Below are 19,775 nucleotides of genomic sequence, written 5' to 3' on the forward strand. Positions count from 1 at the left end.
ATAAGCGGAACCGAAGATTCCCGCCACTGTTTCCCTACCGGAACTCTAAAATCATGGGACACATATCGCACAATCACAGGTATTTCATTCGCGCCTTCCAATACTAGGCAATCATAATAAACTCATATCAATAAACAATCTCTGTGTGTGTGCGTGTGTGTGTGTGCACGTGAGAGAGAGAGTTCATTTCCACATTTTCAGTCCATATTAGCGATGCGGTCCTTCCGTGACCGTCACACACATGGAGGAGAAGACGCTGAATAAAATCTTAGTTTTTGATATTTTTGGACCAAAATGTATTTTCGATGCTTCAAGAGACTCTAATCAACCAACTGATGTCCCATATGGACTACTTTGATGATGTTATTAGCTTTCTGGACATGGACAGTGAAGTGGGCATTGACTGCATTATGCTCTGGGACTAAAATATAAAATATCTTAAACTGTGTTCCGATGATGAACGAAGGTCTTACGGGTGTGGAACGACATTAGGGTGAGTCATTAATGACATCAATTTCATTTTTGGGTGAACTAACCCTTTAAGTTCACCAGTAACCAAACCCCAATTTGATCAACCAAATACAATAAAAAAGCAATATTGTAAAATATTATTGAAATTTAAAATGGCTGTTTTCTATTTAAATATATTTTAAGAAATGTATAGCAAATGCATGATTATTGAAATACAAAAGGCAGAAAAATAGGCCTCTAGAAAAACTAAAAATGTTCTGCAGCAAATTTAATTTAAGCAACAAACACGGATCTTTGCACGGATGTCTTTAATCAAAGTCGGGTTAATAATTCATGAGCAAACAATTTCTCAAAGCAGATCATTAAAAGCAGATCCTTTGAGGGGAAAGGTTAAAAGGCTGGAATAAGAAAAAACAGGGTTGAAGGAACTAAAAGGCACAGCTATTCTGTGAAATAATCAATCTCCAGTGTTAATCAGGTGGACAGATGTGACCTCTGTCAGGTTGAAACTGCAGTGACCATTAGTCTCATTATCCACATGTATATTTCATACAGATGTCTATCTTTGAGGAGAAGTGGCTAAGGTTTCCTTTTTAGCCCAGGCTGTGGAAAAAATGATTTCCACTCACACATGGTGCTACTTCAGAGTCCCTTGATGCAGAGCGGGGACATAAGCCACCCGGACACATTTGCAGGTTGCCCTTTGCATTACATATACATCCCCAGCAATTCATTCATTTCTTCAAATTTGATACTAGATAAATGACAAACCTCAAAGGGCAGCCCATCTCAAGATGGATTATGTTTCAGCACAAATAAAGCTAGCTTTGTTTCGCTGCAAATATAACAAAGAGGGTCTGATGGATGTCCTGCATCTGCTGTCGTAGGTGTTATATAACGGGACATGAAATGCAAGGATTTTTAAAGTTACTCGATAGCTCTGGCATTAATAGAAAGCTCGCTTTAATCCATTTCGAAGATGTCAGGCTGTGGAGTAAGACAGCGGCTTTAAAATGTGGGGTAAACTCCCTGTGCGAGACTATGCTCAAATCTCGTTCTCTTCCTTAAAATTTAAATTTCCCATATTAACGATACATGTAAGAACTCTTTGTCCTCCATCATATTCAGCTTATAGGTGTTAAGTAGTGATGCACCAAAATGATTTTGAAGAATGAAAAATTCTGAAAATGAATGAAATTTCAGGCTGAAATCGAAATTTCAAGATGCTCTTGGCTAAAAATGTTCAAGTGAACTCAATTTTTTTATTTTATTTATTAAAGGCACAATATGTAAGATTTTTTCATTAAAATATAAAAAAACTACTAGCACTGTGTTATATATATTGTTCACCTGTGTACTACTACTACGCTGATTTATGACCGTTTGAATCTTTATTTGAGGTTTGAAAAAAAACGCGGAAGAGAAGACAATGCTGAATAAAGTCGTAGTTTTTGCTATTTTTGGACCAAAATTTATTTTCAATGCTTCAAGAGATTCTGTTTAACTAACTGATGATGTTTTTATTACCTTTCTGGAAATGGACAGTAAAGTGTGCATACATTCGCTCTCGGACTGAATAAGACTAATAAAACTTAAAATGTGTTCTGGAGATGAACGGAGGTCTTACGGGTGTGGAACGATATTAGGGTGAGTCATTAATGACATAAATTTCATTTTGGGGTGAACTAACCCTTTAAGGAGTCAAAACTGTCACAGGAATCCCTCTGTCACACACACAAACAAAGATCTGCTGCTACGGTTCTGATGCCTGACATTGTCACTATTGCGACAAGAAAAAAAACAGGTATGCCTGAGCATTCTGTCCTTTTTAGGGTCTCATCTTCCTTTTTTGGTTGGTTTACATGTCTTTGGTTCTTTTGGAAGCGTAATGAGAGCCATCTTTTCAGCGGTCTCGGCCCACTTGTTTGATGGGCAGAATTATTTTTTCCAATAATAAATTGGATTTTAGTTACCTGATTACCGCCCTGACCGTGGCAGCCGAACAAGGACAGGTGAGCTCCTGTGGGATTGTGGTCCGGGGCATTGTAGTCCAGACATTCAGAGTGGATTCCGACACTACGCACCTACACCAGGAACCAGGACAGATATAAAACCAGTGAAAAATAGTGAGAAAGAAATTAATACGATTCCCTCTGGAGTAACTTTTTAGACTAGATTAGATTAGATTAGTCTCTCACCGCTCCGTGCCATCCATGCCGGTCCTCTGGCACATGCAGGCCGGGATAGACATTCTGCAGGTACCATTCAAAGCTCTTACACTGAAGCCGTTTTCTCAGTACAATCCTTTCAGATATATCCCCATAAGATTCCTATAAGAGCAAATCAAAATCAGTAGCCAAGAAATTTAGACGTACCCTAGCGGCAGCAAATCTAATTTGCAGCAAGTATTGTCTAGCAACTCTTCATAGACTTGTGAGCTGGAAAAAACAAACTCTGGTCAGGCCAATCACATCGTGTATAGAGTCGGTGGGCGGGGCTTAACATAATGATGGCAGAGTTGCCATGGTTCCATGTGCTTCTTGTAAACAAAGAAGCTGGCGAACGGTAGTCTTTCGAATGAGTTTTGGCCATAACTCTGGAAGACTTGGATTTAAAGGGGTACTTCAGCGCTGGGAAGATGAATCTGTATTCAAAATGGGTCATTAATGTAGTAAAAATGTGAAATTATTTTTGAATTTGGTGCCTTCTAGACTAAGAAAAGAAAGAAAATGTATTTTTGTCTCATGGGGATGAAAGACAACAATTCCCAGAATGCACTTGCTTCGCTGCCCTATGAGGCCACTCCCAAAGCCACCGCTACTGGATTACTGGATAATTTGCCCACCACATTCATTTTCATAAAATCAGTTCAGTTAGAGAACAGACTCTACAATTAAAAACTGAACGTGTCAATATAATGTGATTTAGCAGCTGAGCGAGTGTCACGGCACAAACGCTGCAGGAGCCAGATTAGATTCATTGTGATGAATGAGCTAAAATGAGCTCTCGTGATGAGAGCTGAGGTAATCTCGTTCACGCTCGCGGCAGTCGTTCACAGAGCGTGTTCAGTCTGGCGCATTTTCAGTTCATGCATTTGGAAGCTTAACTTTCATTGGAATTAATTTGAAAAGTTGAAACACTCACTTTGCTCCGCAGCTCCGTTTACATGAATGCCGGCAGCTGTGAGCTGAGCTGTGAGTGCGATCCTACTCCCCTTGCACGTGTTGAAAACATGCAGAAATAGCGCCCTCTGCTGGCTGTAGTCTTTAGCCTCTGGCCAAAAAAATCCTCAGATGATGCAAATTGACGATATTTGCGCCGTCAGAGGATTCTTTCCAGAAATAAAATGCATAAATCTCATCTCAGAGGGATAGGATCATTCCAATATAGTCCTGGTTTTCTACTGATACAAAGCCATATGCTAATCACTGAAGTAACCATTTAAGCTTTTTCTTTGCGAAAAGAAAGAACGGCACTGAAGTCATTCTTAAGAAGGGAAGATTTATTCAGAGTTTTGCCGACCGGATACTGCGAAAGTTTAATCTATCAACTAGCTCCGCTTCACGTTTCTCTTGTTGGTTGTAGCACTATCCAATTGCTTGCAGAGGGAGTTTGAGCTCTGGGATTGAGCTCTGTCAATGTTGAGTTCCCAGACCATACATCTGGATGTGTGTCTAGATTGTCAGGCTACAAAATCAGGCCACAAGATAAAGCTAATGTGTTTGTTTTTGCATGACAAGATTTTTTTAACCACCTTTACTGATATTCCAAACCCGTATGAGTCTCTTTCTTCTGTTGAACATAAAAGAAGATATTTTAAAGAATGTTGGTAACCAGACAGGAAGTCAATGGTGCGTCAATTGTTTGGTTACCAACATTCTTTAAAATATCTTCTTTTGTTTTCAACAGAAGAAAGAAACTCATACGGGTTTGGAACAACATGAGTAAATGATGACAGAATTGTCCTTTTAGGGTGATCTATCCCTTTATTTAAATTTTGTATATCTTTACTCTAGTTGTAACTTCAATTATATCAAACAAGAATTTCACCTAAAGGGATAGTTTACACAAAAATGAAAATTCTGTCAACAATTACTTTACCCTCGTGTGGTTCCAAACCTGTATGAGTTTCTTTGTTCTGCTGAACACAAAAGAAGATATTTGGAAGAATGTTTGTAACCCAGCAGAGCAACCATTCACTAACATAATAGGGAAAAAATACTATGTTAGTGAAGTACTTCCTCTAAGCTGCCCTGTAATGTTGACACAAAAACTGCCACGACACACTTTCAACTAACTAAAAGTCAGTCAGGTAAATAAGATAATATTATTTTAGGCAACACCTCACCAAAGGTATGAAGAAAGGGTGTGTTTGCATTCAGATCTGAGGTAAACGAACAACTTATGACAGCCAAACATGAGAGCACAAACATTCTTACTCATGGCATCCGGTGTCGTGGCTACCAGAGAATGATTTATTATTTGATCACAGATCTGTATCATTAATAATGTAATTTTTCTGAGAAGTAATATGGAGTTACATGCCACATTCATGTCAGCCAGGGTGATATAATATATGTTTGGCCTAGTTTTAGTATCTTTGAAAAGCTAATAAGCTTTTCAAAGACAGCCAAAGGGAGAACAAACACTGTAAGCCGATAGAACGGACCCATTCATGCAAAACCTGAACACATTTATCTCTTTCAGGTTTTTCTTCTTCAGGAGTATGCAAGCAATTTTAAGAACAGCACAATTCTAGATAAATGCTGAAGCAGTTCAGAGAGGAAATTACACAAACGCTGTACACCACAGATTATGCAACAGCAAAGGATGTTTAAGAGGTGCCGCCCACTGACAGGTTGTGATGGGTGGAGGACGTGTACCTTGCGTGCTGGTGGGTTTCGGTTGTAGAAGTGCTGCTTGTAAGAGTCCATCCAGACCTCCGCAGCACGGACAGTGTTCTGAAGGAAGTTGGATCGTGCATACGGTGCTTTTTTGGGGAACACATGACCCACATGGGAGCATGGGTGAATTTCTAAAGACCCTCCACACTGCCACACCTGTAACAAAATATGTTTAAAATGAAGCAACAGCTATTTCAAATAGCTGATCAAACTGAATTTCTGATTTAAAAAAAGACATTGTTGGTCATTTTGCTATATTAAAAATGTAAGTACATAGCAGATATGTTATTAAAAAGTAATAAATAAATAGCAAATAATGCAACATGAATTACCTTATTAATTAATAATTCAAATAAAAGTGAAGTATATAATGGTATATACTGGTATAAAAGTATATAATAATCATTAGTGTCACAACATTAATAAATATTATGAAACATATAAATAACGCATTTACATGCAAGAAATAATGGCTTTTTTAATTTTAAATATGGTTAGGACTCTTTTTGGGGACAATCAACCAGTGATTGATTTATAGTTCTCCATATTAAAATACAATACAAGAAAGCATTTTAACATTGAAAAAAATGTCACAGTTTAGTTTTAAAATGAAAGCTTATTACACAAATGCATTTAATAGAGCATCATTTTTTATTTACTGAGATTCGACTCGTCCCTCATACTTTATTTTCACACAAACTCAACATTTTCTGCGAACAAAGTTATATCATCTGATTTTAATGGAATGTTCTGCCTGTCAGAAATAAAACATGACATGAGAACAGGGCTTTAGATCCGTCGAGACACCAACAAATTCTTTTTTAGGCATTTTTCATCTTAATTTCCCACCTGCTTTAATATTTTAATTCACTGCACATCAATTATACATGAATATCGTACAGCCCTAGAAGATACAGGATTGTATTCTGTTTCCATATGCATAAAAGATTACTCCATGGTATACACAATCAATCTTCATTTCTAAGTATAGGCTGAAAAAAGAAATCCAATATGAGAGATGTGTCTAATTATAAATGCTCAGTCTATCATGCTACCAAGAGCCCGTCGACACGCTCTGATGAGAAGCCTATGCAAATTACCGGTACAATAGGTAGCGTGAATACAGGATCCAGGTGTCTTACCCGGAAAGAAAGTTCCAGATTCTCTCCCCCCCAGACCTCCATGCCCATGTCGTAAGTGCCCAGAAACTCAAAGTAGGCTTTGCTGACGGCAAACAGGCCCCCTGCCATAGTGGGAGACCTGTGAAGCGAGAAGAAGCAGAGCATTGGCAATTCATCAGAGATATTCCCTAGCACCAATTTTCTAGCAGGTAAGTGCTTCTTAGTTTCAGTTGAGCGCCTCTGGGGCTGCCCTCGGACAAGCCTGGAGAGAAATCAAGCACAGGACTGGACAGTATTTTAATGTACCCCGGGATCTGAACATTTAATTCAGTATATTCACTGCATTTGAATTTAATCAACACAAAATACTTGTGAAAATAACTTTCAATAAGTTTTTACTGAGAGTCTAAATGTCTTAAAGGGATAGATAAATTACAAAGTCTCATGTCATTTCAAATCCTTACAACTTTAATTTATAAATGCACCAAACTTCTAAACTCTGGTATAATTATGAAAATCTAGTTGAAAGCCAATATTAAATTTCTGTACTATTTTGTCAAAATAAATATAAAATAAAACACTAAAAACTACAATTAATCGTTTAAATGCTACGTGAATTTAGAATCATAACATTAGAATGTACAGTAAGAGAATTTACTATTTTGGGGATAGTTCACCCAAAAAAGACAATTCGGTCATCATTGACTCAATGATGAAGATGATTGCAAGTCTTAAGTGTTTGGAACAACATGATGGATATTGTTTCAAACACTTTAGACTTGCATTCTAAATTCTAAAAAAACATATAATAATAATCTAAATTTAATTTATTAATTAATTAGTTACATTTATATACATGTATATGGCGCTTTTTCTATTCATTTTTAAAACACAAATGAAGATATTTACAAATTTCTAAAGAAAATGAGAGACTACCACTTTGTTCACAAAGTTCATACAGTAAAGAGATCATAAAAGGATTCCATATGAATTGAGCGTATGATGAACAGATTTAATTTAGTGGTGGTCAAAATTGTTGGCACTCCTCGTAAATATGATCAAATGTGGCTGTAAAAAAATGTATCTGCACTCCTTTTGTTCTTTTATTTTTAAAAATTCACAAAAATCTAACCTTTCATTGAAGTAAAAGAATTGAAAATGGGGGTTAAATCACATTATGAAATAAATGCTTTTCTCCAAAACACGTTGGCCACAATTGTTGGCACCCCTTAACATTTTTATGAGTAAAAAAATCTCTGAAGTATATTTATAATAATATTTACATTTTTTTATAGCACACCAGGGTGACAAGGAACATGAAATTGTCCAGCTATGATATAGCAGCTATCTTGTTTCACAGTAGTATAAATATGAGGAAGCACAAAGGCCAAATTCCCTTAATCATTCATAACAACAAGTAAAACCACAGAATAATGTGCAGTAAAAGATTGTTAAGGTTCACAAAATAGAAAGTAGGTGTAGTAAAATTGCTAAAGCATTCAAAATCTCCATTTCCACCATCAGGGCATTATTTAAAGGATTAGTTCACCCAAAAATGAAATTGATGTCATTAATGATTCACCCTAATGTCGTTCCACACCTGTAAGACCTCCGTTCATCTCCAGAACACAGTTTAAGATATTTTATATTTAGTCCGAGAGCGTATCTAAGTGTATGCACACTATACTGTCCATGTCCAGAAAGGGAATAAAAACATCATCAAAGTAGTCCATATGTGACATCAGTTAGTTAATTAGAATCTCTTAAAGCATCAAAAATACATTTTGGTCCAAAAAAAAAAAAAAACTACGACTTTATTCAGCATTGTCTTCTCTTCCGTGTTTGTTTTCAAACCTCAAATAAAGATTAAAACGGTCATGAATCAGCATATTGATTCATGATTCGATTTCTAACTAACTAACTGATGTCACATATGGACTACTTTGATAATGTTTTTATTCCCTTTCTGGACATGGACAGTAAAGTGTGCATTCACTTAGATAAGCTGTCGGACTAAATATAAAATATCTTAAACTGTGTTCTGAAGATGAACGGAGGTCTTACGGGTGTGGAACGACATTAGGGTGAGTCATTAATGACATCAATTTCATTTTTGGGTAAACTAACCCTTTAAGAAGCTCCAATCAACTAAAGATGTTACGAATCTGCCTGAAAGAGGATGTGTGTTTATATCGTCCTAATGCATGGTGAGGAGGAAAGTTTAGTGGCTAAAGACTCTCCAAGGATCACAGATGGAGAGTCGCAGAGATTAGTTGAGTCTTGGGGTCAAAAAGCCAAAAAAAAAAAAGAATTCAAACAAACCCTACATCACCCCATGATGTTTGCGAGAGATTCAAGAAAAATCCTCCTCGCTCATCCAGAAACAAACTCCAGCATATTCAGTTTTCAGACTCGACTGGAAACTCAAAAGAGACTGTGCTGTGGTCAGACGAAACTATAAAAATATTTCTTTGCCAGTAAATCTACCAGAAGGGTTTGGTGAAATGTCCTGGACATCTTTTATAGACACATGGTATCATGGATTCTAGCAAAAACCAACAGATAAAAAAAAATCTAAACCTGACGGCCTCTGCTAGACATTTTATAATGGGTTGTGGTTGGATCTTCCATCAGGACAACGATCCAAAACAAGCATCAAAATCAAGACACAAATCTGCCACTAAACACAAAATCAAGCTTCCTGACCTGAACCCTATAGAGTATGAGTGGCTAAAGTGAAGAGAAGAAGCACCAACACTGATCTAGGAATCGGAAGGATCTGGAGAGATTCTGTGTGGAGGAATGGTCTCTGATCTCGTCAGGTGTTCTCCAAACTCATCAGGCATTATAGAAGAAGAATCAGAGCTGTTATCTTGGGAAAAGGAGGTTGCAAAAAGTATTTAATAAAAGGGTGCCAACAATTGTAGCCAATGTGTTTAGTAGAAAGCATTTATTTCATAATGTGATTTACCCCCCATTTTCAATTCTTTAACTTCAATGAAAGGTTAGATTTTTGTGCATTTTTTAAAATAAAAGATCAAAAGGATAAACAATGCAGAATTATTTTCTACAGCCATATTTGAACATATTTACCAGGGGTACCCAACAATTTTGACCACCACTGTAAACATTCATCAACTTACACATCACACTTATGGTAAACTGAAGCTCAAGCATGTTTGCTTGATGTGCGAGAACCAATGAGGTTTATTCTCCTGCTGCGCAGAACATTTGAGCTTCCGCAAGAACCAAGGAGGTTTGTTCTCACGCGTCATCGCTGATCAAAGTTTATACGTGAATAATAGCCTAAATTAAATTTTTTCATCATATAAAGCAATCAAGTCTCTTGGATTAGTGGATTAGTTTTACGATCTCTTTATGAACTTTTTGATGCATCAAATTGTCAATTGCATTGCTATCAATGGAGGGACAGAAATCTCTCAAGATTTCATCAAAGAGATCTTCATTTGTGTTCGTAATTCGAAAAATTTATTAAATGTATTTTAAACAATCACTTTAAGTGAACATTAAATGACAGCACATCTAAATGTATAAACAGAGGAATTAAGCATGGACAATTAAATATGCAATACCAGCTCATATAAATATCCAATATGGATCAATAAACAAACTAAAAATATATTACTATCAATAGTAATATTGTCAAATACAGTCAAATTGTCTTTTTTTGTTCCACAGGATTGAAACGACATACAGCTGAGGGTGACCATCTCATTAAACCTTTCTAATTCCTTTATTAAATTGCCAAGAAAACCACGCAGCAAAGTTGGACTCGGGAAAAAGTTGACCAGAAACCAACCTAATGGGGTCAATTCTGGATTTGCGTATCTTGCGATCGATTTCAGGTACGGCATGCCACTGGAATGTCAGCCTCCAGTCAAAGCCGCCTACCATCGGCTCATCTGTCTGCATGTAGAACTCAAATGTGTTCCAGTCAATGGTGTCGATCACCGGACATATGATGGTGGTCTCATTCTCAGCAATTCTGAGGCAAAAGACGATAAAGCATTTGCAACTCACTGGCATTGTAATACACTTCACAAACTGTTACTGTAGATTAGAAAAGTGTTTCTTTTTTTTACATTTAACTTTAATTTAAGTCACACCTCTCCAGCAGTGGCTCGATCCAGCCAGGCACACACTCACAGTGGCAGTCCAGGAAGGTGAGCACGTGTCCTGTAGCATAGGTGGCGCCAATAAGCCGTGCCCGTACCAGACCTTCTCTTTTTTTGGTGCGAATGAGACGAACACGCTCCAGGTTACTGATATACTGAGCTAGCTGTGACTTCAGATAGCCTGTAATTTGTGCAAAGAAAATTTGAATCTTTTTCATCAGGATATAACAAATAATGTCCAAATCACAAGAAAACAACTGATTTATTAGTAGACACATTTGGATCTCAGCTAATATAAAAACTCATATGGAATGATAACTATGTCTGCAACTTGAAATTTAAAAACATTGGCAAATGTGTGAGAATATTTCAATGCAAATAAGGCATGTTGAAAATTCTTGATTTTTAAACATAAACATAAAAGTATTATGAAACGTAATAAGGCTTTGATGAAGGCTGTTCACACCAAGGAGGATAAGTACAGTTTTATTAATAGTTCTAATTCTCGGAGAATAGAGCTGTCCATTGCATGACTATAATGATATTGTTGGAATCATTTTTTTTTTCCTGACGAATGATAAAAACACATGCACTGCCAATCAGAATTCATCTGGCTTGAGCATTTAAAGCAATAGACAACATAACTGCAAAGTGTACATAGAATCAAAATAATGTTATTGTCTGTAAAGTATTATTCAAATATTATTTAATGACTTAAAATAATTAATTATAGTTATATTTATAGTAGTGCTGTCAAATCGATTAATTGCGACTAATCACATCAAAAATAAAAGATTGTGTTTATGTAAGTTATGTGCCTGTATATACAGCGGTCAGGCATAACATTATGACCACCTTCCTACTATTGTGTTGTTGGTTCTCCTTTTGCTGCCAAAACAGCCCTGACCAGTTGAGGTATGGACTCCACTAGACCCCTGAAGGTGTGCTGTGGTATTTGGCACCAATATGTTAGCAGCAGATCCTTTAAGTCCTGTTAGTTGTGAGGTTTGGCCTCCATTGACTTGTTTGTTCAGTACATCCCAAAAGATGATTGATTGGATTGAGATCTGGGAATTTGGAGGCCAAGTCAACACCTCAGACTTGTAATCCTCAAATTATTCCTGAACCATTTTTGCTTTGTGGCAGGGTACATTATCCTGCTTAAAGAGGCCACAGCCACCAGGGAATACCGTTTCCATGAAAGGGTGTACATGGTCTGCAACAATGCTTAGGTAGGTGGTACGTGCCACATGGATGGCAGGAAACAAGGTTTCCCAGCAGAACATTGCCCAAAGTATCACATTGCCACATTTGAGCTACAGTAGCTCGTCTGTTTGATCGGACCACACGGGCCAGCCTTCGCTCCCCAAGTGAATCAATGAGCCATGGCCGCCCATAATAACCCTGTCGCTGGTTCATCACCACTGTTCCTTCCTTGGATCACTTTTGATACGAACAATAACACAGAATTATGCCAAAATTATGCCAATTTTGTTGAGTATTCTTACAAGAGCAGTCTTAAATGAAAAGAGTTGTGAAGAAAATGAGATGTGCGTGGCACCACATCAGATCAGATCGTCATGTTCAGCAGCGGCAGATCTTAAAGGGACAGCAGCGACTAAGCTATCTGTCAAAGTTAACAGAAAATTGTAGCTTTAATAAGGAGTTATTCTATATTTAATTCATTATGCAGTGCAGACCGTTTGTTAAATTCTATTTTAACTTTAACATTCAATCTATGTATATTTCTTACCTGTTAATATTGAATGTCTATTACATTAGTTACATTAATGTAATTGAATGTCTATTACATTAACGTTTAAAAAACTTTTTTTCCCAGAGACATCAGTATCAGTTATACTGGCCTTTGTTCATTAAAACATGCCATTACAATAAATATTTTAAACATATTATCTTTAAGTTGTTTCTACATTAGGACTTCTTGTTCCAGACAAGCTGGCGCCTATTCACGACCTAGAAGGTCACAATGGTCTTAATTCTAGGGTTCCAGTGTCAAGTTTTATCGATGGAGATTTTATGCTTCTGTCTATCAGTTGATGTGTGGAAATTTACTATGACTATGTGTTTTCTCTTAGCCAGTCAGAATCATTCAACCTGCAGTAATGACATAGCTAGACCTTGAAAAGAGTAGAACTTTGTTGAGAAATGTAATGTATGAAAGCGCGGCCTACAAACTCCTTATGAGACTGAAGCTGAAGTCTGCTGATGAAACTGCAAACTATTATTCAGTAAAATGTTTCTTTAATTAATCCCACTTCTGACTCTTGGTCTTCATTCTTCACATTTGGTCTTGGGTCATAAACCGTTGTTCCCAACAACACACACACACACACACACACACACACACACACACACACACACACACACACACACACACACACACACACACACACACACACACACACACACACACACACACACACACACACACACACACACACACACACACACACACACACACACACACACACACACACACACACACACACACACACACACACACACACAATTCATTTGATTTGACAGCACTTTATAGCTATTATTCTAGGCATAAATGGGTCTTAATTCATCAATATTCATCTATTTGTGTAGCACCTAAAATTTGAAAAAAAAATCCATGCTTCCTTATAACATATTCTTTACTATCACTTGGTGGTGGAATTGCTGACCAATTAGGATGAAACAAATGTTCTTCTAGAGCGGAAATGGATTTAAATTATTGAAAAGTAGTTTTAAACTAGTGGAATTTTACATTTAAAAAGATGAAGTCTGTCTAGAAAGTGTCACGTCACCTCTGTCGCTAAAGTCATCCACAAGTATGACCTCCTTTAGTAGGATGGCTGGCGTGGTCTCCAGCACGCTATGGATGGTTCGGAGCAAAGTCGACCAAGCCTCATTGTAAAATGCTATAACCACTGATGTTGTAGGCAAACGACGAATGTTGTACTTCTTTGCTTTGCATCTGGAATTGCAAAAAAGAGAAAAGGTTAATCAGATGGTTAAGCAAACTGCATTTATTCAAATCGTGTGGTTTAGAAAAACAGTTTACCCTGCGAGCTACACACTATTGTAATGTGCAAATGTGAACATCTAAAACATAGACACCTGACACAGCTCTGTGAAACTGACATATGTTTTTTCTTCAGTATGAATGCTGACTTATAATGTTGCATGTGACAATTAATGGTGTGATCTGATTCAAAGGTGCATTTGGAGTATATTAAAAATGTCACTTTCAATTCGTAAAACAAGAAGGACGCTAAAGAGACTAGAGTGATTGTAAATTGTAATAATATTTCAAAATATTACTTTTTTACTGCATTTTTGATTAAATAAATATGGACTTCATTATGTTCCTTGAACTCTTCAAACTCTGACGGCAGCTACATCATGTAAAATATGGGATTGCCACATATTTAAAGATAAAGTGATGGGTCAAATTACGTAGCTGAACAAACATAAGAATTTTGCAGAATACTAATAGCAAATAAAAATAAATACATTTCACATGTAGTAGACAAGATGTTTTTTGATTTCCATAATGACGGCGTCTCAAGATCACATGACGTAGAGCTTGTCTCTGACCGTTAAACGCAAGAGGCTCTTCAAATACAAGGCTGAATGGGGGGAATGGGGTGGGGTTCAATGGGTCTGTCTGTGTCCAGTAACTAAGGCAAACTGCACAAAAGCATTTTCAGTTGCTCACAGTGGACTGTGCTGCTAAAGGGCTTGAATAAACTTATTGTTTTTCAATTTGGATAAAATATTAACAGACCTACCTATTCATATAACAGTCCATACATTATCAAAGCTTGGTAAAGAGATAATGGTTATATTTTTAGACATTATTAGACAGATCATTCATTTATATTAAAAATAATGTTATTTCGATTGGTATTAAGATTATAAAGGTTTTATTATTAAGTTATTAAAATGAATCCATTATTCATAGGCTACATAATAATTATGTTATATACAATTAATGAAGTCTTAAAAAAGTTAATTTTGATAAAAACGGGTCAAACAATAAAATTATTAATTCATTAATTAAATATTTTAAAAAAACAAAATCATACCATGCAGTAATGCAGAAGTGTCTAAAAAGTGATAAATGTTTCCAGACGGACTGGAACATAGCCTGATAAGAGTTCTTTAAACATTTATAAAATAATCAAAGGTAAAAGGTCACATCGTTGAGCTGTCAAGGTGTCAAGGATAATCAGTTTGTGTCTCATTCTATATTTGTGTCCTTGAAGTCTGGTGGTGTTTTTTGTTTGTAATGGGGGGTGGGGGTGGGATGGGTGTCCCTCATTTTACCACACTGAAAGTGGCAATCCTAGCAACTAAAAATTGTGCACATTTACAATCATTATCCCTACAAAGAAAAATGCGCAAGCAAAAAACCCACAGAAACATTTCTGGCAGTAATGCTTAAGTCTTTGACAAGAACTAACTTGCCTAAAAGTTATTTCAGACAGCAAGCAAAAGAACTTCACATTAACAGATAAAAATCCCTGCTGATGCCAAGTAATGTGCTCCTGCCGTGTGTGATCTCCAGGAGAGCCTGTGATGTGGAAATCGGAGTGCAGTTGAAAGACTGCGTGGGGAGGGGGACGCATCCAATTTGTCTCACTTCTCTTCTTCCAAAGGGACACTTTCTCTTTTCAGAGCAGAAGCTTGAACCCTACTCATTATTGTGTGACAGGAGCCGTGAAATAATTATTCTCATACAAAAGCGCTGCCGTTCCGAGAAAACGTCGCAGCTCTATTTTCTATTGTTGTTCATTTTTCTCGTGTTGTCTGGCTGCAGGCAATGGATTCATTTCAGGCAACAGACAACATCTGTAAACCGGTGATGCGGACTGAAGTGTATAAATCACCTGAGGGATCACAATTCAGGACATTATTTCAATTTGTTTATTTTTTTATTGTTTTCAATAATGGTGAAAACAAGCACATTCCCTATTTATGTTTCATGCTTATTTGTAATGCAATATAATATTTTTTTTTTCCTCAGGCTTTTATAAACATAATTGCAATGGCAAGCACAGAGGATTTTCAGAAGAACACGCGAGTGTGGTTAGCCTGAGCAAAAGTCACTATCATGATCTTAGCTTGTTCTTGGTGGTTATCAAGGCTTTTCTATACATAATGTTGCTATGCAGTTGTAAGGTATTTTGGGTGGTTGACATGGTGTTGCTATGAGGTTACCAGGGGTTTGCTATACAGTTACTATGTTGTTCTGAGTGTTTTTAACCTGTTGCTATGAAGTTAGGATGTACTAGATAGTCGTTAAGGTGTTGCCAGGTGGTTTCCAGGGCTTTTCTTTACAGATATAAATGTGCATTTTGCTATGCAGTTGCTAGGTGTTTTGGGTGGTTGCCATGGTGTTGCTATGTTGTTACCAGGGCTTTGCAATACAGTTACTAAGATGCATGTTACTGTGTGGTTACTTTGATTGTCTGGATGTTTGCTAAAGTGTTGCTAGGTGGTTTCCAGGGCTTTTCCTTACCATTAGTTGCATGCTGCTATGCAGTTGCTAAGTGTTCTGTGTGGTTGACAAAAGTGTTGCTAGGTAGTAAGCAGGCCTATGCTTTACAGTTACCAATGTGTTCAGAGCATTTATAGCATGTCACTGCAGTTGAAAGGGTGTTCTATATGGTTGCTTAGGGGTTTCTAGGTGGTTGCCAGGGCTTTGCATTACAGTTACTAAGGTGTTTAGTGTTTTTAACATGCTGCAATGCAGTTGTTAGGGTGTCCTGGATGGTCACTAAGGTGTTGCTAGGTGGTTAACAGAGTTTTGCAATACAGTTAAGATGCATTTTGTTGTGTGGTTGCGTGGGTGATCTAGATGGATGCTTCTGTGTTGCTCGGTAGTTGCCTGGACTTTTCTATACAGTTAAAGGGGTGGTAAAACACAATTTAACTTTTCTAACTTTAGCTAGTGTGTAATGTTGCTGTTTGAGCATAAAGAACATCTGCAAAGTTACAACGTTCAAATTTTAATGCAAAGGGAGATATTTGCTTTTAAAGAAATCAGTTTCTAAGGACTACAGCAAACGGCCGGTAGGGAACTACAGCCTTTTCCTCCAGACTCGTTGACATCAGCGGGTTCAATATTTACATAAAGCCCTCCCCCGAGAATATTAATTAAGGGGGGCGAGGCCATTTTGCAATGCTGACGAAACGCTGTTAAGAATTGTAGGTCCACTTTGTTTAGCCTTCCTAGGGACGGGGAGTTAGGGATCAATGGTTGAAATTTAAATCTCGCTCTCTGTGCTGCACATTTTCACTGAGGAAAACTTACAATCGTCGCGAGTTCAAAGCAGGATTCGCACAACGGCTTGTCCTGAAATATGGAGCAGTTCCAACTTTAAAAACAGAAGCTGTTTATGGGCCATAACCTGTAAGTATTATTTATTTTTCTTCAATGTGCTTTCCTGTAATAATTTGATATTGTTAATTGTACGTTTTAGCATGGAAGTAAACAAATGAGAATGCTGTTTGGCTCTTCAAACCAGTTTGTTAACCCTTTTGACACGTACAATCATATTCTAGGCTGGTCCCTGCAGCGTACGATGTATCACATATATGATTAGAATGTTCAGCAAACATCTGCCATATTCAAAAATATAAATCTAGTTTTAGCGCATTGATTGGCACCAAGCAATAGACTGAGTAAGTGAGAGACTGACTGAGCTCAGGGTCTTTTAATGTTTATGTTAGGTTTCATACACTTCAAATTACATTACACAATCAAAAAAAATGTCACATATATCAAGAGAAGTGGATGATCTTAGGTTGTAAATCCAGCAGGCCTCATCTCTGTCAGTGTTTAAACATATAACGGTGGCTGGACGCCCACAGCCTGTGATAACTTTACCGATCAACTAACACAATAATTTTCTACCCTGTTCCCTCACGTAATGTCACATTACATATATCAGGTGAAGTGAATGATCTTGTGTTGTAAATCCAGCAGGGTCCGTCAGTGTTGTAACAAACATATAAAAGCGGCTCAGATGCCCACAGCCCGAGATAACCTTACCGATCAACTAACAAAACCATTTTCTACCCTGTTCCCTGACGTAAGGTCATATAACATATCAGGTGAAGTGAATGATCTTGTGTTGTAAATCCAGCAGGCTCCTACTCCCTGACAGTGTTGAAAACACATAATGGCGGCGCCCCGCCCACAGCCCGTGATAACTTACTGATCATCAAACACGTGAACTAGGCAGTTAGCGAATCAGAACACAGCTGGGCCAGCTTAGCAATCTAAGACCATTGCGTATTTTTGAGGGACTGGCTTCATAAAACCCAGAAACCATCAGACTATTTTTACAAGAAGGGACAGAGCAGTGTAGAATAAAGGTGAATTATATATTTTTTAAAATGCAACTGTTTAAAAACGAAGCATGAACATGTTACAGTGCACCCCACAAACACAATCAGGCCTTTGAAAGGATGTGTTTTACCACCCCTTTAATATGGTGTTTACAGCATACAATCTGTTAGTGTGTGGTGTGCTGTCTTTGACACATCATGGCACTCCACACAATATTAAATCTATGACTTTTTATCATCATGTTTGTTGTCATTCACATTTTGAAAATCTGATTTTTAAAACCTTTAAGTGTGGGCCAGGATTTAGGCATTGCTAGGTGGGTGTGTAATGAGCCCACAGCAATGAGGTAAGGTAAAGTAAGGTGTAGCAGACATACTCGTGCATTCTGTTGTCTTGAATATGGCGATGGAGGGATATCTTGTCGCTTATGAAGATGTTGATGGCATAGCGCTCAATGCTGGCTTCCTCCTCTTTCTTCTCCTCAGCGCTGAGGGTCAATCGAGTGGCTCTGCCATATTCTCCTGGAGCATTGGGGTCTGGTGCTAGCTTCTCGTAAACAGGCTGCAGGAGGTTGCCGGAGTCCTCCTCTTCATTAGATGGAAGGTCACGGACCAGAATGTCGCGTTGACCGTCATCATCAGCCAGAGATGGTGGGGAAGAAGGGGCTATAAGGAGATAGAAGAGCCACAGCAGAGAAATGATGAAGCAGACCTTGGCCAGGAGAGCCACTTTCCTTGACCAGCGGATCTTCATGACCTGGCAGCCAGCACCACTAACAGCACCAGTCAAAGAGCCCTAGACTCCCACCTTTCTGAAGGGAGAGAGAGGAAAGAGAAGGTGTAGATTAGTGATAGATGGATACATTGGCCAGACTGATAGCCTTGTCAAATAAAATGTGTATAGTTTACAAAAAAAGTCTTTCAACATTAGTCAATTTAATATTTTATACATTTACAATGATTTCAGGATAGAGAAGGGATGGATTGATGCCCGATGATCATGCCTCTTGTGGTGTGTTTGGTTGAAGGACTATCCAATTGCATTACAGAGTCATTTGAATTATGCCCGTTTATCACGCCCTTTTAGCCTAGAAATCTAGACGCACCCTAGCGGCAGCAAATTTTATCTGCCCGCAAGTGTCGTCTAGCAACTCTCAATACCCTTCTGAGCTGTATTCCCCTAGCTCTTGCCGGGCCAATCACATCGTGTATAGAGTCGGTGGGCGGGGCCATAATGACGACGGCCGAATTGCGTTTGCGTGCTTCTAGTAAACACAGAAACTGGCGAATCTGCGGTCTTTCGAATCAGCTCTGACCGCGACTCTGGAAGACTTGGAGTTTAGCTTTTCTCTGAGAAAAGGACAAAGAATGGCACTGAAGTCATTCTTAAAAAGGGAAGATGTTTTGCCGACCGGATACGGCGAATGTTTAATCTATCAAGGAGCTCCGTTTCATCTTTGTTGCTCTGGTTGGTTGTAGCACTATCCTATCGCGTGCAGAGGGATTCTGAAAGACAACCGTTTATCCCGCCCCTCGGATTGAGCCCTGTCAATGGTGAGTTTCCAGACCAAACATCTTGATGTGGGTCTGGCTTGTCAGGCAATTATATGATTGGTTGAAGGACTAATCAAATGTGTACAGCTTCATTTGAATAATGGTCGTTGATCACGCCTCTTGTGCAACAGAAAATACATAGCTGACTCCTCAGACCAATGTTCAATGTTAAATTATAATTATAACCAGACAAGGATAAGATAGCAGATACATTATAATGA

General features: G+C 37.9%; 1 protein-coding gene across 1 annotated transcript in view; it reads right to left on the reverse strand.

Moving 5' to 3' along the window:
- poc1bl (POC1 centriolar protein homolog B (Chlamydomonas), like) overlaps positions 1-19,775 on the reverse strand; it is a 42,954-nt gene that overhangs the window by 14,410 nt on the left and 8,769 nt on the right. Inside the window, exons 2-9 of the mRNA XM_067425005.1 lie at positions 18,378-18,812; positions 13,446-13,615; positions 10,624-10,813; positions 10,317-10,502; positions 6,518-6,635; positions 5,355-5,531; positions 2,670-2,801; positions 2,445-2,555 (exon numbers count right to left, since the gene is read on the reverse strand). Of these exons, the coding sequence (XP_067281106.1) occupies positions 2,445-2,555; positions 2,670-2,801; positions 5,355-5,531; positions 6,518-6,635; positions 10,317-10,502; positions 10,624-10,813; positions 13,446-13,615; positions 18,378-18,754 (1,461 nt within the window). The 5' untranslated portion in view covers positions 18,755-18,812. The remainder of the gene's footprint in view (positions 1-2,444; positions 2,556-2,669; positions 2,802-5,354; positions 5,532-6,517; positions 6,636-10,316; positions 10,503-10,623; positions 10,814-13,445; positions 13,616-18,377; positions 18,813-19,775) is intronic.

This window comes from Pseudorasbora parva, chromosome 19 (assembly GCF_024679245.1).
Source record: "Pseudorasbora parva isolate DD20220531a chromosome 19, ASM2467924v1, whole genome shotgun sequence".
Taxonomy (NCBI): Eukaryota; Metazoa; Chordata; class Actinopteri; order Cypriniformes; family Gobionidae; genus Pseudorasbora; species Pseudorasbora parva.